This window comes from Tamandua tetradactyla, chromosome 21 (genome assembly GCF_023851605.1).
Source record: "Tamandua tetradactyla isolate mTamTet1 chromosome 21, mTamTet1.pri, whole genome shotgun sequence".
Classification (NCBI taxonomy): Eukaryota; Metazoa; Chordata; class Mammalia; order Pilosa; family Myrmecophagidae; genus Tamandua; species Tamandua tetradactyla.
In genome coordinates this window covers 55,521,188-55,546,786 of record NC_135347.1, presented here as the reverse complement: position 1 = coordinate 55,546,786, position 25,599 = coordinate 55,521,188, and the positions used below count along the sequence as shown (strand labels likewise).

General features: G+C 44.5%; 1 protein-coding gene across 1 annotated transcript; it reads left to right on the top strand.

Moving 5' to 3' along the window:
• The first annotated feature begins 447 nt into the window (after positions 1-447).
• On the top strand, positions 448-19,126 carry F2R (coagulation factor II thrombin receptor). The gene is made up of 2 exons (XM_077139390.1): positions 448-558; positions 15,906-19,126. The coding sequence occupies exons 1-2, from the start codon at positions 477-479 to the stop codon at positions 17,090-17,092; spliced, it is 1,269 nt and encodes a 422-aa protein (XP_076995505.1). The 5' UTR covers positions 448-476; the 3' UTR covers positions 17,093-19,126.
• The last annotated feature ends 6,473 nt before the right edge of the window (positions 19,127-25,599 follow it).

Below are 25,599 nucleotides of genomic sequence, written 5' to 3'. Positions count from 1 at the left end.
AACCCAGGAGGGGGATAAAAGGCCGAGGAGCGGCCACCGAGATCACATGGTCCCGTTCCCAAGACCCCGCCAGGCTGAGTCACCCGGAGCTTCCAAAGGAAAAAATAGGTAGTTTGAAATCCCCGCTGGCGCGGCGGGCTGCTGGGGTCCCGGGCCCACCCGGCTGGAGGACGGCGCTCGCGGGGGAGGGCCTGGGGGAGGAGCCGGCGGGGGGAGGCCGAGGGCCGCGTCCGGGCGCCCACTGGGCGATGGGGACCCGCCCCCGGCCGCGCGCCCCTCTCCCCGCGCCCCTGCGCCGCCTGCGGACCCCGCCCCGGGGGGAGGCGCCCCGAACCTCCGCCTCCTGCGGCCGACAGCGATGCGCGACCCGCCCCGCAGCCGCGGAAGGAAGGGGTGGGGGCGAGCCGGAGCCCCGGGGGCGGGTCCAGCCTCCCGGAGCCGCGCGGGCAGCGCAGAGCGCGCGGAGCCTCGGGACAATGGGGCCGCGGCGGCTGCTGCTCGTGGCCACCGGCCTGAGTCTGTGCGGGGCCCTGCTGGCCGCCCGCACCCGCCACGCAGGTGAGCCGTCGGGGTCCTCCGGGTGCCACCGGGGCCCGGCTGCCCCGAGCCCGCGCGGGGGCGGGGGCGGGAGGAGGGGGCGGAGGATTGCGCCCCCGCCGCGGTTCCCCCCAGAAGCCGATCGAGAGCGTAGGCTGAGACCCGCAGCCGGCGACCGCATCTGCGGGGGCGTGCCCACCCCTCCGCGCCTCCAGCGGCGTCCGGCCGGCCTCAGGTGGCGGAGGCGGGGGCGGCCCGGCTGGGGCTGCGGGAGCCGGCGGGCCCCGCGGCGTCGGTCATGGTGTGGCGGGTTTCCCCGTTCGCCCGCGGACCCCCGCGCCCCCCCAGACAAAGCGTCTCCTGTTGCGTCTCTCCCCCGCGCCCCCCACGAAGTGGCGTGCCGGCCCGCGGGAGTCCTGTTGGTGGGAAGTTTGCGGCTTGCCCATTTGACGGCGAGGAAAGGGGTGCGTGGAGAGCCCCGCTGAGTAGGGAAGGAGGACCTGCGGCCCCTGATGGCCGGGCTGCGGGCTGGGGAAGGTCCTGCTTGTCACCGAAAAGCCATTTCTTCCGAGTTGAGGCAAAGGGGCCGCTGCTCCCCAGAACCGGTCTCCCAGGAGTCCTGGACCCAGTGTCTGACCTGCTCCGAGTTGCCCGGTCTGTTTTACCGCACAGGACCGGACGTCCCACCGCTGGTGCTTCTAAGTGTCCGGCTGCCTAGCAAATAGATGAATGTATTTCCCCCCAGACTCCCTGGGAAGGGCAGAGACGTGTTCATGGCGTCAACGCACTGCTTGGAAAGTGAGGAAACATTTTTGACTCCTTTGATAACCGTAGTACTTTATAAGCTTTTTGCCATTTTTTCAGCTTGGATCAAATTCCAAATCTGGTTTTCTTGTTGTCCACGAAAGCGTGTGCTTAATAGTGTCTCTTACAAAAAAAATGTTATTTTTTGTACAAAAAAAAGTTTAGTCCCATCTGGATGAAGAGGGAAAAGGCATAGCGTTTTCTCTGCTCTCCATGTTGGCTTCTGGGAGATGCTTTCCGGAAAAATAAGTCTGGGGCCAGAGTGTACCAGCAGCCAGGCTACGTGTGCATATCCAGGACCCTTCCTCTGCCAATGTTTGGGGGAATGCAGAGAACTGAGAAACTATTTGTGGTGACACAGAATTTCAGATACTACTTGGTAACTTGCCCGACTTTATTTCGGGACATGCTTTTGAGAATACAAATGTTTGCTTGACTTTTGCATGTGGGGGTGGAGAACTACTTTACCCAAATGCTGCATCTGCTTGAGGCCCCTTTTCTCCCAGTGGCTGCCCAGGATCCTTTTTGTCCTCAGGAAGTGAGGTTAAGGACTCCCGGTTCCTGCCACAGGTCTCATAACACTAGTGTAGCTAGACACAAGGACAGACATACAGCTGAACAAACACTGTCTAATTTATCTCTCCTGGATTATGTGACCACTTTGGTGGGGGAAAGAAGATAGGAGGCTGAGACAAGAAAAGGAGCACACGTACATTAAGCGTTGTATTTCCTGGGCCGTGAGACATTTTCACTTAGGTTATCTCACTTCTCCCTCTGGAGATCCCGTTAAGATGGATGTTATCCCCTTTTGCCAACAGTGAAACCAAGGCCGGGGGCGTGATGGGGGGGTACAGCACACCAAGTACTACCGGACTCTCAGTGCCCTGTACCCTGGGTGCAAGCACTAAGCAATGCTTTGTCTTTAAAGAGTTCTAAGTCACTAATATACCACGTGGAGATACAAGTACTTCTCCCAGGGCGGCTCCCACCAGTCCACGTCCCCTCCCCCACCTTGCTGAGCCTTGCCCTGGATGGGCAGCTGTACCCTGCACCAACTGGGCTGAGACACCCCCCTCAGGAAGCCCCCTGGGGCCAGCCCCCCTTCCACGTGAGCATCCCCGCAGCACTCATACTCTGCTCCCCCTCGGTTGGGCAGCCCTGGCCTTGTCGCTTTGGGGGTACCGCATCTCCCCAGCCAAGTTGTACCCGTTTATTTTTTACAGAGTCTGCAACACGTATGTTCACTCAGCACATGTTTATTGAGAAATTCGCTAGTTCATTAACCAGTCTACAGTCCTTTGTCGAGGCTAATTTGGACGTGGTGACCTGCCTTCATCAAAGAGGGCCGGTGTCTCCAGGAGGGACAAGAGGTGTCTGTACATTTCATAAAGACTGGGGGGCCCGGGGACTGGCTTGCGGCCCACCCCGAGGACTGGGCCCTGCCCTGGCAGGCGCCTGCGTCAGAGGGGGTGGAACTCTGAAAAGCAGGGGTTTGGGGAGAAACCAGAGTGACCAATATAAAGAGAAATTTGAAAGGGTCAAGGCAGCCTCTGCGTGGATGGGAGGGCAGCTGGTGGTGAAGGAGGCCGGCAGCAGGGGGCCGTCCATTAGCCCATGTGGGCAACTCAGATGTCACAGGGTGGGATTTCACAGTGGTAGAGAGGCAGACTGGTGCTAGAGTGAAAGCTCCACGAAGGCAAGAGATTGTGCTGACTTTCGTCTCACTGTTGTATTCATACCCTCTAGAACAGTGCCTGGGAGACTTAAAATATTTCTTGATGACTCACTAAGGAATGATTAAGATGTGGTCGGAGAAATTTCATTTCTTAAAATGAATTCAAGACTGAAGACATCCCATCCCAGGATACTGAATGTTCAGATGTGGATGTGACAGGGCAATTGATTATTTGTGAGAACTCTGGGAGAATGGCAGTCTTCCCCAAGACTAGAGATGAGCAAGCATCCTGATGTTCAAAGGTGGTAAAGCAGTAAGTTGCAGAAAGCACAGCTGGAGGAGCTTGTTAGTGACCCCTTTTGCATTTTTAGAATAAATTAAACCACAAAAAAAGCAGTGATACAGGTAGTTCACTTAGATACATGAATACCGAATTATACCAAACTCATCTCATTTTTTATCAGACTGGATTTCGAGTCAGGTAGTTTGGCAGAAAAGCCAAAGAAAGGATATCCTCACTTCCATTAGTACTTGACAGTTTGGTGACCCTCATGTGAATGAAATGGGGAAAAGCAGTAGAATTAAGAAATGCAAAGGCTTCATAGCTGTTTGTAGACTGCACCCAAAGAATGCCCATTAATTAATGACTCTCTACCTGGGGAGAAGTTGCTAAAAGAGGCTTGGTGTAGTCAGTCCTTCCTTACCCAACTTTTTCCCCAAGAGCTTGAGCGAACCCTCAAATACATTACATTTTTAGTTTGCGTATAGCTCAAAGCTGGGAGGGATGGCAAAAATGGCAAATGATCAGTTAACAAAATCAACAAAAAAAGGTGCCCAATACCGAGAAGTTGAGCTTTAATTAAAATAGAATTGTAAATCCTTCCCTTTTGTTGAATAATACTAATAATAATATGTTCAGCAGAGCTGTTACTGTGTGAAACAGACCTGTCTTAACATCTTAATGTCAAGACACATGTTGAGTGTAACATGGGCACCCAATAAGCTGCTAGTTTAGGTTCCAATGACACTGCCCCAAGTGAGGGAGCCATCCAGGTCCCCAGCCCCCTTTTCAGTAGAAAAACAACACCCACCCCCCGCACCTCCCCCATTCCAAGATCCCCTAGAGGGCAAAATCTGTGGCCATTTGCCAGGACACGCACATGGAGGGGTGTAGTAACCATTTGTGCACAGATTGTGGCACCCTGCTGTTTACGGAGCTATAAATAGATCCCTGCTTATGAATATGTTAATTAATCGGCCTTCCCCGGGAGATGGTAGTCTAAACCTAAACACAAAGACACAGCTCAACAGCCATCCTCCCTGAGCAGATCAGAAAACTCTATGAAGGATGAAAGCCAAAATTTTTTATAAACCAGCAAGTAATTTTCTACCTAATATACCTTTTCTTAAAAATAATATTCCTTAGTGACTTTACCTTTATTTTTACAGGACTTTTATCGGAATAGTGGGTTCTCTCCTGCTTTGTCCACTCTTCCTTTGTGTGAAGGAACTTGTTTTCAGCATTCCCAGGAATATTCTTTTGCCCGCAGCTCTGCTCATCTCTGCCGGTTGCCTTTCCACCCCGTCCTTTCATCTTCCTAACTCGGCATGTCTCAGCCCTTTGTGTCCAAACGAAGCAGTGCGTTGTGAATGTGACCTTGCAGCATCTCGGCAGCTGTGAATTTGCTCCTTTTCCACACTGCTTCTCGCAAGTCCGTTTCCGGGGCCCTTTCCTTCCAGCTCATCTTGGTCCTCCTCATCCTGGCAAACCGGCGCTTAGCCGGACCTTGGGCCATTTTCCCTTCCCTCGCTCATTTTGGACAGGCTTCTACACAGCACCCTCTTTTCCCTCATTGGGAGTCCACTTTATTTATTTATTAGCTTATTTTAATTGAGAAGAAATTCTCAAAACGTAAAAGCAACCATTTTAGAGTGCAGTGCGGTGGTATTGAGTGTGTCGCCAGGTTGTGCAGCCACCACTGCCATCTAACTCCAAAACATTTCCATCGCCCCAAAAGAAATCCTGTACCTACTAAGCACTCCTTCCCCATTTCCCTCCTACCACCCAGCACTTGGCAACTACGGAAAGGCTTTTTGACTCTATAGACCTACCATTCTGGGTATTTCATGTAAGTGGATAATACAGCGTGAGGCTTTCATGTGGCGAGAACCCCCTTTAGCCGGCTTCCCCGAATCCCTGGGCCCCTCCCTCCGTGGACACTTACAGACTTCCAGGGACCTGAAGATCACCATGAGGAAGCCCAGCCCTGGCTTACTTCCACAGTGATGCTCGGAGGGAGAAATGCAGCTTCAACATTCAGGTTTTCTGTTGGTTTCCCTTCTCGTGGTTTCTTCCATTCTGCTGTTTTTCCTTTCTTGCTTATGCCTAGAACTATCATAGTAAATAACTTGCGGTAAGTGAAATTTTTTTCCAGATCTGAGCTTGCAAATATACGCTCCCACACTGACCTTGTTGTGGTACTTGAAATACTCACCTTGGAGAAACCAGAATTAGGGCTTTGCCTCCACTCCACACCCCTGTCCCAAGGCAATGAAGCTATGCCATGTAAAATGCCATTACAGGCCTTTACAAAGTCTTTATTTCATGGCAATAGTATCATCTGTCTGAAGCTTGCGTAAGTGTGACCTCCAGAGTAGCCTCTCGACTCTGTTTGAACTCTCTCAGCCACGGATACCTTATTTGTTGCACTTCTTTTCCCCCTTTTGGTCAGGATGGCATTGTTGATCCCACGGTGCCAGGTCTGGGCTCATCCCTGGGAGTCCTGTCCCACGCCACCAGGGAGACTTTCACTCACCCCCGGATGCCATGTCCCATGTCGGGGGGAGGGCAATGATTTCACTTGCAGAGTTGGGCTTAGAGAGAGTGAGGCCACTTCTGGCCAACAGAAGCAGTCCTCCAGAAGTCACTCTCAGGTATACCTATAGGTAGGCTTAGCTTCAGTTTGTGAGGGTGGCAAGGACAAAGGTGAACTGGAAGGAAAGGCACCTCTAGATAATCTGGAGCTAATTAAATGAAACCTCACTCATTGTGGAGGGCACCCCCCCCCCTTAGCCAACTGCAGGTGTCATCAGCCAAGGACGAATTTCACGTGCTAATAATCCAAGGGCACAGCAACAGAACTGCGGGGCATCGTCACCTGACCAAGTTGACGCCTGAACCTGACTACCACAGGTGTCACCCAGGTATCAGGGAAAGGTTATACATATACAGCACAGCCTCTCAAAATCTAGGAATAACAGTTTCCATTCCAGACCAATTGTGATTGCTATAAGAGCTTGCAGTGTGGGCCCCAATTTTCTTATAAGTATTTTCTAAATGAGAGCATACAATCTTTTATTTCTGGCTTATTTTGCATCACATAATGTCCCCACAGGTTTATTCACAACATTGCATGCCTTACGGCTTCAGAAAATGCACTTATATTGTGACCCAGGAGCTGTGTATGTGCGGTAAATATGCGTGGACCGCCATTGTATGTATCTAAATACAAAACAACGTTTCACACAATACTTCTCCTTACTGTGTGCTGTGCAGTCTGAAATTTTCTACACCATTCTATTTATTTGAAAGCTCATCACAACTCTGTAAATTGATTTCATAACCTTCTTAAACCAAGGTATCTTTCCCTGGATGCCTTTGATTGGACGTTTCTATAGACTTGTTTTAATTGGGACATTTTCTTGGCCTTAGAACTGTAAACTAGCAACTTACTAAATTCCCCTTTTTAAAAGCCACTCTGTTTCTGGTATATTGCATTCTGGCAGTTAGTAAATGAGAACACCAGGTCCACCAATTATAACATTTTGCTACCTTGCCGCGTCTTTCTGTCTTATCTAGCTGCTGTCTGAACATTCGCGAGCATTGCTTACATCATACTCCTGAGCACATAACACTTCCATGTCCATTCCCTGTGAACGAGTATATTCACTTATGTAATCACCTTATGTAATGTTAAATCACCAAATTTAACATTGATAATAAAGTCTACTTTCTATATTCTAATATTTTCTCACATCCCCATAATGTCCTTTTGTGCCTTTTCTTCTCCATTCTTAGACCCCAAGTATTGCATGTAAACGTCATTCTCTCTTTAATTTTCTCTCTTTTTTAATTGTGTAAACAAATATATAGCATTAATTTTCCCATCTCAGTCCCTCCCAAGCAGACCGCTCAGTGGGATTAATCACATCCACAGTGCAGCTGTCCCCTCACTGCCATCCATTACTAGGATTTTCCCTTCACCCCAAGCAGAAACCCTACACTCGTTTTGCATTAGCTCCCCATTGCCCCTGCTCCCAACAGGCAGTACCCTGTACTCTACTTTCTGTCTCTGTTAGCTTGTGTTCTCTGATATTCTCTTTGTGGTTATCATGGGGCTTAAATGTAACATCCTAAATCTATAACCATGTCTTTTGGTTTAATACCAACTTAACTTCAATAGCATGCAGAAACCACATTCCTATACCCCTCTCTTCCCCCACCTTAATGCAATTCTTGTCACAAATTACGTTTTTATATATTATGAGTTCAAAACCACTGATATATCATTACATTTTGGACATTTGCCTTTTAAATGGTAGGAAGTGAAAAATGAAGTTACAAACCAAAACTACAATAGTACTGGTATTTATATTTACCCATGTCATTATCTCTATCAGAGATCTTTATTTCTTCAAGTGGTTTCAGTAAATTGTCTAATGTCCTTTCCTTTCAACCTGCAGAACTTTCTTCAGCATTTCTTGTAGGCTGGTCTAGTGGTGATGAAGCCTTTCAGCTTTTGTTTATCTTGAAATGTCTTTATCCCACCCTCAATTTTCAAAAGACAGTTTTGCCAGGTGTAGAGGTCTTTGTTGGTAAATTTTTGCCTTCAGCACTTTAAATATGTCTTCCTAGTGTCTTCTTGCCTCCAGGATTTTTGATGAGAAATCGGCAGTTAACTTGATTGAGGCTCCATTGTATGTCAACACACTGCATCTCTCTTGTGGCTTTCAGAATTGTCTCTTTCTCTTTGGCATTTAACAGTTTGATTTTAACATGGTGCCATGTGGGGTCTTGGGGGGTTGTCACTGCATGGAGTTCATTGAACTTCTCCTTCTGGAATTCCTCAATGTGTTGATTGATATGCTCCCCCACGTTCCTCAGGCTCCATTCATTTTTTTTCACCCTGTCTTCTTTCTGCCTCTCATACTGGATGATTGCAGTTGTCTTAGCTTCAGGTTCACATAGCCTTTCTTCTACCAGCTCCAGTCCACTCTTCAACCTTTGTAGGGAATTTTTATTTGTTACTGTGTTCTTCAGTTCTGTTTGGTTCTACATCATAATTTCCTTCTCTCTATTGATAGTCTCGTTGTATTCCCTTCTCTTTTTCCTTATTTCCTTGAGTTCTTTGTCCATGTTTTCCTTTAGCTCTTAGAGGATTTTTAGGATCATTTTTTAAAAGTCCTTTTCTGGAATGTTCCAGGTCTGATAGTCCTCAATGATAGTTTCTAATGCTTTATTTAATCTTCTCCTTTACCTAGATAATCACTTCCAGTTTCTTCATATGTTTTGTAATCCTTTATTGAAAATTGGACATTTTTATACTTTATGTGTTATTGCTGGAATTTAGACTCTGAGGTGTCAGTTCCTTAAGCTTGTACCAGCTTGTATTATGACAGAGCTTCTAATGCCAGGAGCTGAGAGAGAGAGTGAGCAAGAGAGAGAGAATACCCTGTTTTGAGAACAGCTCCAGGCCAAAGTTTGGGGTCCTCCCAGGTCCTTTCTGTGCCTGTGTTTTGTCTTGGGCGTGTGTATTTGACCCTAGGAATTCCCCTGTTTACGCACATACAGATGTCCCTTCTTCCTTAGGAAACGGCTTCTTCCTGGTGTCTGGCACTGCACCAGATCAGCTGGCAACCCCTTGCCCCTGACTGCCGCTGCCTGCTTTCCTGCAGAGTTCTTAGAGTTCTGTGAGTCGCCCTGCATGCAGAGCAAGTCCTGTGTGAGAGTTCCTCAGGCCACCCATTGACTGGCCCAGAAGTACCTGCTCCCAGTCTGTACACAAGGGTTCTCTGACCCTCTGGAAGCGGGGCCATGGTCCACACAGCCTGCACTGGCCACGTCTGCCCTGAGCTGATGAGAGGATGAGGGAGGGACCAGATATGGCACTACAAGATCTAACCACATTTTTAATCTCTTTTTATTGTGAAATATAACATATATGCAAAAAAGTGATAAATTTCAAAGTACAGTTAAACAAGTAGTAATAGAGAAAATTTCATAGTATGGGTTACAGTTCCACAATTTTAGGTATTTCCTTCTAATTGTTCTAATATACTAGAAACTACACGGAAATAGTTATAAAATGATTCATTCGTCATACTCATTTGTTAAATACTATCTTCTCTGTTACAATGCCTCCCTCTCATTTGATCCTTCTCCCAATCTTCAGGGACATTTGAGCAATGGCCATCCTAACTTCCTCATCTTGAAAAGGGGTGTCAACATAATGGGGCAGAGGAATGCAAGTGGTTGTTGTTCTTGGAGAAACTGGTGCCTCTGGGTCTCAGACTTACCTGGCATAGGAATAATCTAGAGATTTTAAGTGTCTGAAAAAATAAATTTAATAAGTGAAACTTTTCTAGAGTCTCAGATAGAGCCCTGGGTATTTTTTAGGGTTTTCAGGAACACTGTTGGTTGGGGCTTGGCATGCCATGGCAATTTGCAATATCTAGCTGAAGCTTGCATAAAAGTAATCTCCAGAATGGCCTCTTGACTCTATATGAAGTCTTTTAGCCACTGAAATCTTATTTTGCTACATTTCTTTTCCCCTTTTCGATCAAGAAGGCATTGTCAGCCCCACCATGCCAGGGCCAGGTGCATTCCTAGGAGTCATGAACCATGCTGCCAGGAACACTTACACCCCTGGAAGTCATACCCCCATGTAGTGGGGAGCGAAATGTGTTTATTTGCAGAATTGGGCTTTATTTGTAGAGGCCACATCTGAGCAACAAAAGAGGTTCTCTGAAAGTGATGCTTAGGCATGATTATAGGTTATCCTACCACTTTTTAGTGGCTTTTATTTTTTATTTGATGCTCACCCTACTACTATAATCCTTTAACTATTTTCTGGAGCCTTTATAAAAAAGGTTTTGTGGGGTTTTGTTTTGTTTTGTTTTGCTAATTGTTCAAAGCTTCTGTGAGGGGAAAGAGCCCTGAGGCGTCTTACTCCACCATCTTGATTGAGGTGTGTGTGAATTAGTTTTTCATTTTAGCTTCCTATCATCTTGTAAAGAACATCATTCCATGGAGCTCAGGACCTGTAATTTTGGGTGGAGACCAGTCCTGGAGGAATAGGGAAAACAGAGAAACAGAGTAGTTCCCACGGAGACCTGCTAGTATGCCTAACCCCACATCAGGCCGTCACCTCCATGCGGGCTCTAGGCAAGGGCTTTTGTGCCTGACTGTGGCTTTGGGTTTGCCTACATTTACATTTTCTGGGTGTCTGTGCGCTTCCTTATAACTTCCCTTCCTCCAGTTTTCTCAGCCTTTTGCTTCCCATGCTTCTCTCAGAGTCTTTTCTCCTCGGTGAGTGGGAGGGAGACCGTCTCCCATGCTGGCAGCCTATTCCTGACCTTCCAGTCAGAATTGACTTAACACTACCTTTTATTTTTGTGTTTTTGCAGTAGAGATTACTGCTGTTTCTTTTTAACAATTTCTTAATATCATCTAATATTCAGCCAGTGTTCAGATTTCCCTGATTGTCTAAGGAAGACCTTTTAATGGTTGTTTTGTTCAAATCAGGATCAAACAAGGTCCACCATGGCATTTGGCTGTTACGTTGGTGTTCTCATTTACTAGCTGCCATAATGCAATATACCAGAAACAGAACAGCTTTTATAAGGAGGAATTTTTAATAAGCTGCAAGTTTACAGTTCTAAGGCCATGAAAATGTCCCACTTAAAGCAAGTCCAAAAAAATGTCCAAATTAAGGCACCAACAAGAGGTTAACCTTCACTCAAGAAAGGCCTGTGAAGTTCAGGGTTCCTCTCTCAACTGGAGAGGCACATGGTGAACATGGCGGCATTGCTAGTTTTCTTTCCAGACTTCTTGTTTCTCGAAGCTCCCCCGGGGCATTTTTCTTCTTCACCTCCAAAGGTCTCTGGCTGTGTGGGCTCTCTGGTTCTCGTGGCTCTAAGGAGGACTCCCTTCGTGGGCTCTCTGGTTCTCGTGGCTCTAAGGAGGACTCCCTTCGTGGGCTCTCTGGTTCTCGTGGCTCTAAGGAGGACTCCCTTCAAAAAGTTTCCTCTTTTGAAGGGTTCTAGTCAACTAATCAAGACCCACCTGGAATGGGCAGAGTCACATCTCCCTCTAACCAAAAGTTAATACCCCACTATAGATGCAAGGGAAAAAGGTCCTCCCGCTTTCCGTCTGTCTGATCATGACAGTGAAGATTGAAATGGGGAATACGGGAAAGTCAAAACATGGGGAAGGGGAAATAATCTTTCTAACTCAGAAATAAACTTTAAATAGCAAATAGCCTTTTTTACTCCCACAAAGGAATATTTTTGTAGTTTGAATTTACGCGGAGTGTTGGAAGATTATTTCCCCTTCAACCCTTTTGGTTGATTGCACTTAAGCTTTAACAACTTTAAAAGAGTGAATTTTTAGAGGTAATAGAGTCATTGAAGTTTGGCAAACACGGAGCTAACAAGCTCTGATGTTATCTAAGAGCTCCAGCAGTAATGAGACACTGAAAAGATAAAGAATAAAACTATTTAGGGTAATAAGTAATTCAAGAGAGGGAACACTTTTTTATATTTTGAGCAGTTATAGGTCTACGGAAAAGTCCTACAAAAAGCACAGCTCTCCTATGCACACAATTCTCCCTAGTCACGTTTTGCGTTAGTGTGTTGCATGTATAGATGAACCAGTATTAACTAAAGTCTGTAGTTTACATTAGGGTTCGCTAGTACAGTGTTTTTTATTTAACTTGATAAGTATATGATTTGATGATGTGACTTTAAGTAGATATTTCCCTCATGAATTGAGGTTTCCCCCAAAATTTTGTCATTTAGAGAATGCTGTAATTTAAGAGACAGTTCAAGCTCAAAAAAAAAAAAGGTTAATATCCACAATGGGTGAGTCACATCTCCATGGGAACAATCAAAAAGCTCCCAGCCAGCAACATTGAATGAGGATTAAAGGACATGGCTTTTCTGGGGTCCACCACAGATTCAACCCAGCATAGTCTGTCTCTTAAATCTCTGTGAACCTCTAACTGTCTTCTTGCCCTCCCTTTTTTATGGCTGCTTATTTGTCAGAGAAACTGAGCCATTTGTCTCACCGACTTTCCTCCATACTGGATCTGGCTGACTGCACCTTGCAGGGTTATTCCGTGCCCCTGTGTGGCCTCTGCATTTTCTCTAAATGGTGGGCAGATCTAGAGGCTTGGTCAGATTCGAGTTCAGTTTGAGGCAAGACTGCCTCTGAGGTGATGCCATGTCCATCCTACTACAGTTCATCAAGCGTGTCTCTCGTGATCACTCAGTGGATTCACCCATTGCTAGCTGGGTCCGTGCATCACGAAGTTTCCCATCCGCATTTCATTAACCAAAGGTTAATGGTTTTAGCAACCATAGATGAATTGTTGGTCTCAGTCCATTATTTCATTAAGAGCTTACAAATTATGACTTTCTAAGTTTATCTATCATTGTTTCTATATTCATTAACTAGAATTATTTTTCAAAGAAGAGCTTCCTCGCATTGACTACTTGGTTTCCCTTGAACTTTACAGGGAAAAAAAAAAAAGAGGATCAACACTTGAATCTTGCCTTTATTTACCAGTTTTCAGAATGAGTGCCCTAATTTCCTCCAAACATGACCACTGATGCTTAATTTTCCTTTAAGTATCATTATGAACTCATGAATTTTAACATATTTGAAACACTTCCATTCATTTCTATCATTTTTCTCTGGGTGGTCTTTCAGTGGGAGACTCTTGAGGTTGACTCTGAGCCCTTTTGATGTGTCCTCACTTTCTCTGAAGATGCTTCTGATTCATCCTGTGCATTTCCTGCCCCAGGTCTGGGACCAGCATTTCCTGAGAAGCCCTGGTTCTCCCTGGAAAATGGAGTTTGTTTGAATTTGAGGGCATCCCAGTAATGCTGTTTGACAAAGTAATAGTTCTATTGTGTTTCTGTCTTTCTTTTCTTTATTTCTCTTTAGCCTGTGGTGTTCACTTTTGTAGAAGTACGGGGCAAAAATATCCTGCTTTGCATGGGAATGTGGGCAAGATTCTGAGATTTCTGCTTTGTTCATTCCCAAAAAACAGGAGTCCCATAGAGCAAAAGCCGGAATCCAGACTGAGGCTGGGATGTCAAGGGAAAATGGCATGCTACCAATCGCACGATTGAGTGGGACCTTGAAACACCATCTCATCAGTCCTCTGCTTCCAGGCCAGGTCTCATCAAAATCAGAAAAAAAGCATTGCCCCACTCACTAAGTTTTAGTCTCCAGAGTTAGAGAATCTGTCTTTAAGCTATCAGGTTATATGCTGTATTTATTAACAAAACTACCCTAGGACCATTTAAGAGAAACTTAGAGCAAGTGAACCTTAGCCAGAAGTATGAGAACTGATTTTTGTGCCTGAGCCAGTTTTTTGGTGAAACTATAGTTTAACAGCAAAACTCAGATGAGTCATGAGAACTTCTGGCAGGCTGACAGGCCCTTTCTCCTTGACCTGTGCATTGTGCTGGGACCCAAGGAAATGAGAGATTCTCCTCCTAATTTCCGCCTAAGGGGTTTGAACTAGTCGGAAATATCCAGTCACCTGGCATTGTTTTGCTCTTTCTTTGATGCTGGTATATACTTTTTTATAAAGTATTTCGCTGACTTTCTTTAATTCCACAAAAACCAGAATATCAAGCCTGCAGTGGCAAGAAAAACTAACACCATAGGCAGTGACATTTAATCAAGGGATTATGCGTTCTTCCTGGGGTCCAGCCTATGCAAAGTTCAGGTTTCAGGGGTATAATATTCCTGTCACAAACACAATACTGCCAGAGAAGGCCTCATCAGGGAAGAATTCTTTAAAAAAACAAATTGGGTGGGCCACGGTGGCTCAGCAGGCAGACTTCTTGCCTGCCATGCCAGAGACCCGGGTTCGATTCCGGTGCCTGCCCATGCAAAAAAAAAAAAAAAATTGTTATTGCCAGAGTGCTAAATAAAGAGGCAGTGTCTGATGACAGTTTTATTTTAGACCTAATGGTAATGCCTAAGACAGCAATGATAGTATCTAACTTTTCAAATAGTATCACCTCTTCTAAGTGGTGTCTTGATTCATATAGATCTACTTTTTTTCCCTGGACACATCACCAAATCCCCTAATCTGACCAAGTTTCCCTGGATTTTTAAGGACATCCGTCATTGTGAAATCCAAGTCCCAGAACCATTAATTCTCTTCTTTCAGCTCCCAGGCATTCTCTATGGCCTCTGTGGGAGTGCCAGGTCTCCACATGACTGGACCAAGGCGAATCCACAGTGAGTTACATGCATCACAAAGGGAAGAAAGGAATGCTTCCAGATAGGCTGTGAACTTGAAATTTGCCCCACAGCTCTGAACTCCAGGGCTGTATACTTTACAACCTGTCTGTGCACGCTGATGCTGCAAATTTTAATTTTGCTAAATAGACAGGAAGAAGCCTAGATTCCATTGCACTTAAAATAATTGAGAACGGACAAATGAAAGCAAACTACATCGAAGTGGAAGTCGAAGGATAATAATTTCTTATGCTGTATTATTTTTTATAGTTTATAAAGCGATGGTGTATTCTAGTTTGCTTGAGATGCTTCCGGCTGCCAGATTCTATAGGCCAAGCAGGTCTTCTTCGAATGTCATCTTAGTGATTCTGAGACTGCACTTAGAGAGCTCCTTAGAAGGAAAAGCTGGTTGAATGCCAGCTGCTGTGTTGCATTTCTCTGATGCACATTCCAAATGGATCTTTTTCGTGGAAGAGGGTAATTAAATTAGGAAGTTTACAGTCGAACCTTTATTTTGACCTCTGATTGCCACTCAGAAGATCCTGACTGAACTCGCTCCTGCCTTGATTTATGTAATATTCTAGAATTTAGCTAGAGAATGCCACCAGCTTTCTGGAGGAGCAGCCCAGAACGTCTGCTGCTTGGCTTAACTGCTGGGGAAGGGGACACAGTGATGACTGAGGTGGTAGGTGTAGGACTCAGATATAGTGAGCAATTTGGGATATTCTACTGTGCAATCAGGCCAAAGATGGTATAGGAAAATGACTGGACCATGACAATTATATAATGGCCATGGAATTGGGAGCCCTGGGTCCTACTCTGAATTTGCCTCTAGCTCCATAACCTTTAAGAAGTCCCCTCTACTTTCTATGTGGATTTTTCCACTGAGAGAGGTGGGTTTCACAGGATGATTGCGAACCAAATAGAGGAAGTGTGCATTGAAGGGCTAGGAAAGCAAGGGAAGTCATTTGGGCAGGAATTTCCCAAATAAACTGGGTGTGATCTGTTGTTTATATAGATGATGACTAGTATAAAAAAGAAATCACTGTTTTCTTCTTGTCAGGTACTCATCCTTTCCTGACATGTGCAGGGCAAACCTCTCTGTGCGTGATTCAGTCACCTCTATCCCTTTGAGGAACAGAGTTTTAAAAGTTCTTGCGGGGGTCAAAACAAAACACCCTGCGGTGTTTTCAAGGAGCTCATTTGCAAATAGAGTCTGAAATCCATCTGCACATCACGCCTTCCTCACCACCCATTCTCCTGTTAAGACACCAAAAGCAAAACGTGCTGTTGCTTGTCTCGCCTCTTGCACTCATTCCTTTCCTTTCCCTTTATTTTATCTTGCAGACTCACAAGCACAAAATGCTACCTTTAGGCCCCGGTCCTTTTTACTCAGGAATCACGGCAATGAGTTTGAGTCGATTCCGAACGGGGAGTCGGAGGAGAGGAACGAAAGCTGGTGGGGCGGCCCCGGGCTGGGCAATGGGAGCCGGCCTCACCCCGGGGGCGCGCAGCCCATCTCGGAGGACGCCGCCCGGTACCTGCGGAGCCGCTGGCTGACCGTCTTTGTCCCCGCGGTCTACACGGGCGTGGCCGCCGTGAGCCTGCCCCTCAACCTCACGGCCATCCTGGTGTTCGTGGTGAAGATGAAGGTCAGGAAGCCGGCCGTGGTGTACATGCTGCACCTGGCCCTGGCCGACCTGCTCTTCGTGGGCGTGCTGCCCTTCAAAATCGCCTACTACTTCTCCGGCGGCGACTGGCGATTCGGGTCCGGGATGTGCCGCTTCGTCACGGCCGCCTTCTACTGCAACATGTACGCCTCGGTCCTGCTCATGACGGCCATCAGCGTCGACCGCTGCCTGGCCGTGGTGTACCCCATCCGCTCGCTGTCCTGGCGCACCCTGGGCAGGGCGGCCGGCGCCTGTCTGGCCGTCTGGGCCGTGGCCCTGGGGGGCGTGGTGCCCCTTCTCCTGCAGGAGCAGACCACCCGCGTGCCCGGGCTCAACATCACCACCTGCCACGACGTGCTCAACGCCACCCTGCTGCAAGGCTACTACGCTAACTACTTCTCAGCCTTCTCTGCCGTCTTCTTTTTCGTGCCCCTGGCCATTTCCACCGTCTGTTACGCGTGTATCATCCGATGTCTTAGCTCTTCCGCGGTTGCCAACCGGAGCAAGAAGTCCCGGGCTCTGTTCCTGTCAGCTGCCGTTTTCTGCATCTTTGTCATTTGCTTTGGACCCACGAATGTCCTTTTGATTATGCATTACTCATCCCTTTCTCTTCACCCGGCCACAGAGGCTGCCTACTTTGCCTATCTCCTCTGTGTCTGTGTCAGCAGCATAAGCTGTTGCATTGACCCCTTGGTTTACTACTTTGCTTCCTCTGAGTGCCAGAGGTACCTTTACAGTATCTTATGCTGCAAAGAAAGCCCTGATCCGAACAGTTACAACAGCAGTGGTCAGCTGATGGCAAGTAAAATGGATACTTGCTCTAGTAACTTGAACAACAGCATTTACAAGAAGCTGTTAACTTAGAAAAAGGGATTGTTGTTAGGTTAAAAAAGAAAAAGCTAAAAAAGTGAATAACCTGAGGTTTGTATTAAACCCTGTCAAAAAGAGTATTTACTTCACCATCTAGAACCACAGTCCTTTGATTTGCGTGCTTCCTGCTTAGGTGAGCCAGTGAGCATATAGATTTGTTAGTTACAGGAAAAGGTAACAGAAGTGGAAGACAGTGTTGTTCAGAGGGTGCATTGCCGATGCTGCAGCAATCACTGGATACTACTTTTTGATATATTTAGGTGATTTTTGTATATAAATATGTATACTGTTTGCAGTGCATTATGGATAGGCACTTTGAAAACCCTTCCCCCTCCCCCCGAGAAGTTGTGAAAATAACCTGATTTAGTATGCAAAGTCTAGATAGTAGAATGTAGTGCTAAACATCTGAGGATGCCCATCCATAGTACCGGGTTTGTCATTTGGACTTATATAGCTTTTGCAGATAAGTACAGTGTGAAATTGTCTGAGTTATTCAGGGACAAGACTTGGTCCTATCTGTGTGTAGACAGAGCTCTAGTGCTTTTCATTTTAAACACATCAAAGTTTGATTTCTTAAAATTACTAAAACAAATGGAAAAAAAAACCTTTTGAAATGGGTGGCATTTTTTTTTTAAGTTTTAAACCCTGTATATATAAACCAAGAATGAGCGTGAGTCCCTCTAGCACTGTCTACCCGAGGGGTACCCACATGGCAGGGCCATTGCACACCCAGACTGGCCGGAACCCTCTGGCTCGAGATGCTGGCGGTTGCAGCTGAGCTTCCTAGAGCGCAGAGAGAGCGGGACCCCCACATTCACTCCATCTTCCTGGTGTTTCCTCCAGGAATGGCTGGGGATTCAGCATGCTTATTAGACATTGGCAGAACTGGATGTGACATCCTAGGAGGTGGCAAATATAAAAGATTTCTTTACCCATTTTAAGAATAGAGAAAAGGAGCGTTCATTTCCAGTGACGATCCTGCAAGGCCAGTTCTCTTCTGGAAACATTTGCCCAAGCAAACCTGGGCACATACTCTGTGCTGTGGGCACTCCGAATGGTGCTTTGAATACGGAGTTGAGGGGCCCACCACTAAGAAAACCACAGTGTGTATGGGAACCCTGTATTCCATGTTCTGTTACCCACAACTTCTCTAAGAAAAAAGAAAGAAAAGAAAACCGCAATAGACTGACACATTAACTAATTTGCAGTAGTGATATTTTAATAATAAATGTCATTATTATGAATTAGTGTTTTTAGCCAGTGTCACCAAGCATGTTTCACAGAAGCAAAGCCTATCAGTTAAAGAATTCTGAGCATTTGGGCTACTACTTCCTGTTGAGATGAAAGCATAATGTAATACAGGAAATGTATTTTTAAAAATAAGGCCATCAAGCAACGTTAATTAGACACTTTATTTATAAACATTTTGTTTGATAAATTACTCAACTCAGTTTTTTTGAAGAATCAATTACGTCAGTCTGATGAGAAATAACATAAGTGGAATCAGCATTGAAATCTAGCAAAATTCTTCTATATTCCCCACTCATTTTTCTCAAAAGTTAATGAGGTGATTTATAAAAATATTTTTAACCCCATGATGAAGTATCAAGTCGAGAAAATTGTCATTGATTTGACTAATAATTTTTAAATTAGGTTGAAATGTATCCTTATCTTATGAAAAATTTTGTCATTTTAAACAAAGAAAAAAATGGAAAGTTGCAAGGCATTATGTTTACCTATTTAAAAGAGCAAACTATTTCCAAATACCATAGAGTAATTTACATTAAAGTAATATAACTGTAACGTAAGTAGAAACTAGCACTGACTTTGCTAATTTAGTTACTATAGCCCTTTTCTCCCCATCAGTGGGGCTTGACCGACGTTGTTTCTTCATTCTGTACATATTAAATCCCTCCGACTTACTCACTGCGCTATCAGTCTGTACTTTTAAAATGTCACTGTTTTCATGTTCTCTCTCTCTTTAAATTTTTGTAACCTATATTAATAAACTTGAAAGTTTGCTTGGTATTTGTCTGGAGTCAATTATTACGGTCTCTCCCAGGGCTGGGACAGGCAGGGGCGCGGGTTGACTGGAGAGCATTCAAGGAATGAGGCGCGGCAGGCGGGATGGCACGCGGAAGAAGAGCCGGAAGCGGGAGGAAGAGCCGGAAGCGGGAGGAGCAGTCGGAAGCTGGAGGAAGAGTCGGAAGTGGGAAGAGCAGCCGGAAGCGGGAGGAAGAGCCGGAAGTCGTTATGCGCCAGGGGCCCACAGGCGCCACGTGGAAGGTGGGGAGAGTACGAATGCCCTGTGCTTTCACCCACCGATCTCTGGCCCATGCCTCCCGTTGCTCCTGATCTTAACAAAAACCTGAGGTCAAAGGGAACCTGGGTGATGTGGTTCATAAAGGTCTGCTTCTTGGAGCGTGGAGAATGGATCTGGTTGGACAGTGGAGAATAAAAAACGAAATTCTACCGGAGACATTGGCTGATTAGCTCTCTGTGCCTTTTTTTTTTTTTTTTTTTTTTTTTTTGGTGACCTGTGTTCAGATTCCAGGGTTATAGGTATAGTGAACAGAGCCTGCAGGTTTTTCCTAATGAAGAGAGAAATCTATGTCAGAGTCAGGAGGAAATGTTGAAACCCCCAGAAGGGCTATGCTGCTTCCCCTGTCCATGGGCCACCGCCCCCGCCGTCTAACCCTCGCTAGGAATAAGGAGAACAGAAAAGTTGAAAGCAAAGCCAAGTGCCTCTGAAAGTTGAAAGTCAGTTTTTTTAAAAATTCCAATATGGTATTTCTAAGACTCATAGACAAGGAAAAATTATTTGTACTTAACAAAAATTCAGTTACTGAATTCTGTCACACACAACTGTTTGCAGTTTCTGCAAATGTTTCAGGAATAGATCTGCTGAATGAGTCAGCAGCCATCTCAGCTCCTGGTCATCAGAAGCAGGCTCTCCACTCTAACCAGACAGGGCCTATCAACTCTTATATCATTATTTTTCAAAATAGATGGTTTCTGAATAATTCAGAAAACACATTTAAATTTTCTTAACACAATACTTGGTTTTTCCACTGAGTCAGAAAAAAGCATTTTTAAGGAAATGGAGTAATTGGCTATTGAATATACCCTTGGAAACTTTTAGGTCACACTTCTGAATTTTAGATATTAGGAAAAACATCAGCATGTCCTTTAGGAAGTCTTGAGCTCCAGGAGCAAGCAGAAAAGGGTAAGCAGTGCTTATGACCAAGCATTTGAAGTTTCTGAGGTCTGGCTCTTCCACAGGTAGCTGATTTTCAGGTAGGTGCAGAGTGAGACTTGGGGGGAAGACAAGGTCACGGACAGTAATGTCTTCCTGCATGGTTACGCCTTTCAAAACTACCAGACCAAATGTACATGAAGAGTAATTGACCAAAGGGTGAACCTAACTGTTTCATGAAGGAGTTGCAGTTAAGTAAACTATAATCTCAGAGAAAAAATATTCCAGTGCAGTAATTTTCAGAGGTTTCCAATACCCTTTCAAATGATGTGCAAGGTCAAAACCAGTTTTCCTTATAAATCTAAGGCAATATTTGCTTTTTTTTTGTCTCATTCTCTCTTGAGTGTACAGTGGTGTTTTCCGGAGGCTACATGACATGTAGCAGTACAACAGATTGAATGCAAGTGCAGGTATGAAAATGTCTTCTACTAAGACAGCCATTGAAGAGATTTGTACAAATGTATAACATTGTCCTTGTTAAATCATTGCTTTGGAAAAAAAATCATTTTTATTGACAACCTGATTTTTACATTAACATGTAATGGGTCTACATTATTTTGACTGAAATAATAAATATTTTTAATAGTTCTCCATTTTAATGTCTTATAAGGCAAACATTGATAGATAAAGCCAGTGGTGTACTGATAAACCAGCTCTCCAGAAAAAGAAAAATAGCCCTGATTTGTAGCATTTACCAGTTTTCATGTATAAATACTTACACTGTTGCTGATATCAAGCTCCCAACAGTTTTAACAGTTGATTTGCAAAAGTATTTCCATCTCACAAGCTGATACAAACTGGCTTCAGCATGCCACTGGATAAAACCCACAAAAATAAAAACTCTTTGGGTTCCTCAGTCCTTTTTAGGAGTGTTAAGGGGTCCTGAGTTGAAAAGGTTTGAGAACCACTGCTCTAAGGCAAGACTTCCCAACTTTTCTCCCTTCAAGAGGACGTTGAAACCAGTATTCATTAGAAGGCATACAGGGTAAACAGATCTGGCTCACAGCAGCAGGCCACCATGGCTTGGTGCAATGGAAATGGGTTCAAGGCACCACAGAGGAGTGGCCCATGGGTTGGAAACTCTGGGTGATGCCTAGTTTTTGGTCAGCTGCTGTGAAACCACGGCTGATGCTGCTTAAAAGGAAGAGAAGGGTTCTTTTTAAGTAAGGTTCCAGACCATCACGCCAAGACACAGTTCAAAACAGCTGCAGATTCTGCTCAGGCTGGCATCACTGTAAAGTGAAAATCAAGCCCCGAGCTTGCTGTGATAGCAATCTTTTGACTCTATGCAGGTCTTCAGTCACACTGGAAGCCAGAAGTTTGAATTAGCAGAAATCTTTGAGTTCAGAGAACACAGCACAAATGGCTCTACCCAACTTGCTGTGTTCATCACTTCAGGAAATGACTCATAAGCATACAGAGATGAGCTATGAAAGCTGCATCTTAGGAGCCTGAAGTGATCTGGTGGTGACAGGGCTGGTGTGGCTGCTTTGCCCTTCTTAATGGCCATAATTTGAGGGTGCTGCTGAGTGCCCTGTCCAGGAGAGTAAAAATTGCAATGCTGAGATGCATTCATGGGCGAGACCATCATATTGTGTGTGTGTGTTATTTTGTTTTGTTTCTTATCCTGAGAGACCTAGTTGCTCTTGAAATTGACCAACATTATGTGGAAAAAAAAATAGGCAATTATACCCATGTCTGCCAGAAGCTAACTAGTCTTTGGATTTCATCAAAATGCATAATAGTTAGAAACATGGCATTAGAAGACCACAGATTTTAGGGAAAATTTTATCAGCTCTGTCTTGTTTTAAAAATGTTAAGTCTTAAAAGTCTGGCTGCACATAGAATCATCTGGAAAGCTTCTAAACAGTTCCAATGCTGTGCCCACACTAGACCAATATGAATCAGAATCCTTGGGATGGAGCCAGGGCTTCAATTCTTTTTTAAAACTCAGGAGTTTCTAGTGCGTAAGCCAGAGATAGTACCAATGCTTTAAGGAAGTGCTTCTCCAATTTCATGCTCCTGCAGCTCACTTGGACATCTCGCTAAACTGCAGGTTCTGATTCCGCAGTTCTGAGGAGGGGCCAAGACGCTGCATGTCTAACGAGTTCCAGGTGACATAAATGTTGCTGTTTCTTGGACCACTCTCTGTGTATCAGGGCCATAAAAGGTGGCCCTGAGGCAAAATCTGGCCAGGTTGGATATCAACACACTCAGAAAAGTCACTTCTTCTGTCATGTTTTTAAAGCATTTTCTGGGGCAATTTTTAATGTAGAAGTAGCATAGGTGCTTACACAAAATATGTTTTAGTTATTATCTTTTATGCTGCATGTTTCCTCCCCTCTTAGGTTCTTTCCAAGGGAAAAAGAGAGCTTAACAGTCTCTAGTATCATGAATATATCTCAACAAAATCTGCAGATTCAAAATAAATAAACAGCAAGATTGATGTGCTAGAGAAATTGTGGAGAGAGAGGTCCGCCTATTCGCTGTTGGAAGGGCACCAGAGAGGGACAGCTCCTCCAGAGGATAACGCAGTGGATCCAAACGAGGCTAAGTATAGAGTTGCCGTGACTAGGCAATCCTGTTACTGGTATATACTCAAAAGAACTGAAAGCAGGGAGTAGAATAGATATTTTCCCACTGATGTTTATGGCAGCATTATTCATGATGCCCAATGGATGGAGGTGGTCAAAGCACCTTGACTGAAAAGAAGAAGAGCGAGCTCTGGTGTATACATATGATGATATATTGTGCGACTACAGAAAGGAACAACGCCATGAGGCATGCAATGCGGGAAATCAACCATGAGGACATTATGTTGAACAAAATAAGCCAGAAAAAAAGGACAGATATTGTGTGATCTCTTTTAGAAAATACATATAAGAAAATTGGGGCCTAGATTCTAAGCTCTCACAGCTGTCACATTTATTCCTGAACTTTAAGTGTTATTTCTAAATTCAGAGATGCTGTGCTGTATGTGTATAACCTGTTATTTTCCTAGAGCTTTGGGTACCTGTGTGACACTTAAGATGCAGAGCTGAAATTTAACAGCTCTGAAAGTCAGCATTCCTACATACAGCAACTTTAAGCTAAAAAAGAGACCAGGCTTTAATTACAAATAAGAACAAAGTCGATGTGGTTGGGACAATAGTAAACATAATACAGGGTAGAGGATGATATTGTCTGTATTTTAAAACTTCACCTGATGTATGAGAATAAGGAAGAGAGATTTATTTTGTCCAAAGTGTAAGTTTCTGTAGCACGCAATCTAACCTGACCTGTCCTGTTCAGGTAAGCAACCTAAACACGTAGAGCCTAGAATTGGGAATGAGGTCTTGCAATTCTATATAGTTTGATATAATGCCCAAATATATTCCAGAGTATGTTGCACAGATAATTTTAAAGTATTGGTGAAGTCCCTTGAGGGACTGGAGGAAAAATATGGCATATTAGACTTTCCCACCTGAGAAATCTCTGATATTCTCGCAAACATTAGGGAATCTCAAGTTAATAGGCCAAGCCCTTGATTAAGGCTTGCGCTTATGAAACTTACATCTGTAACAGAGAAGCTAAGCCTACCTATAATAATGCCCAAGAGTTACTTCCTGAGGACCTCTTGTGTTGCTCAGATGTGGCCTTTCTCCAAGTTCAACCCTGCAAGTGAAATCATTACCCTCCCCCCTACATGGGGTATGACATCCAGGGATGTAACTTTCCCTGGTAACATGAGAGATGACTCCCAGGGATGTGCCTGACCATGGCACCGTGGGATCAATAATGCCTTTCTGACCAAAAGAGGGAAACAAGATGTAACAAAATAGGGTATCAGAGGCTAAGAGAGTTCAAACAGAGTTGAGAGGCCGTTCTGGAGGTTACTCTTCTGCAAGCTTCAGCTGGGTGTTGCTGATTGCCATGATACACCAAGCCCCAACCAACAGTGTTCATGAAGAATACCCAGGGCTCTATCTGAGGCTCTATACAAGTTTCACTCACTGAGTTTAACTTTCAGAAACTTGTAACCTCCAGATGGTTCCGAAGCCAGAAAAGCCTTGAACCCAGCATTACCAGTTTCTCCAAGAATATCAACCACTTGCATCCCCCTACCCATAATGTTGATACCCCCTTTCATCATGAAGTTAGAATGGCCATTGCCTAAATATCCCTAAAGAGTGAAGAAGGATCAAACGAGAAGGCGGAGTTGTATTAGAGAAGATACGATTTTAAAAATGAGTATGACTACTGAATCATTTAGTGTCCAGTGTCTTGGAGCAGCTAGAAGAAGACACCTGAAATGGTGGAACTACACATACATACTTGTAAATTTGTTGTAAAACTAATTGTTAAAATATACTTTGAAATAAAAAAAAAAGTCTCCAATCTCATACATAAAACCATTTCACATGACGCTGAGGATCTATCCTCTAAAAGATAGTGCTGGCCGGAGAGCAGCAGCGCCTGGTCAGCAGGCAGCACGTGTGGGTATGGTTCTTCTCTCTGGGTCTGGCTGAAAAGTAGTGACCTCAGGGACATACTGGGGATGCTAGTCAGCATCAGGAGCTTCAATCTCAGGGGTGCTGGAAAGAGCAGCCTTGGAAACCCTCAGGCAAATGAGGCAGCCCTGGGATTCTCCACAGCAGTCAGACTCCAGTGTGCCTGGGGGAAAACAAAGATGGAAGAAGCCAATTATGGGAACATAGGTTTGCAGCACATGCAATAAACCTGGGGTTAAGTCTTCATTATGGACATCCTGTTATAAATGATGAAAATACTAAGAGTTTAAAGAAGAAAAGGAACTGTAACTTGTTGGCTGAAGTGGAAAAATGTTGTGCCTTGGCAATGATCAAATTGCTGCAATTTAAAACGAGACAACACTTGCTCCTAGTCATTTAGTGATTTTTTTTCTATGACAGGTATAGACAGGGTCCTAAGAAATCTTACAAAAGGAAAGAAGTAAAAGAAAAGGAAAGAAATACTGATAAGGATGAATGCTGGCACATATGAACAAGACTTTAGGAAGAAAGTGTAACAAAATCTTGCAGCCTTTTAAGTGTTCATAACCTTAGACTAAAGTATATGACTTCTGGGACTCTATCCTCAAGAAATAATTCGAAACAACCTAAAAATAACATAATAATATATGCTTATATAATTTACATAGCAAATCTAAATGATAAAAAAGTAATAACATAACAAATATGTTTATATAATATAAATAGTAATTCAAATTATTAGTAGCAGTACATTA

Bases quoted from the DNA above. Each gene is read 5' to 3' on its own strand.
- F2R (XM_077139390.1), top strand. From the start codon at position 477: ATGGGGCCGCGGCGGCTGCTGCTCGTGGCCACCGGCCTGAGTCTGTGC. The intron at 559-15,905 runs GTGAGCCGTCGG...TTTATCTTGCAG, and splicing joins CGCCCGCACCCGCCACGCAG to ACTCACAAGCACAAAATGCT.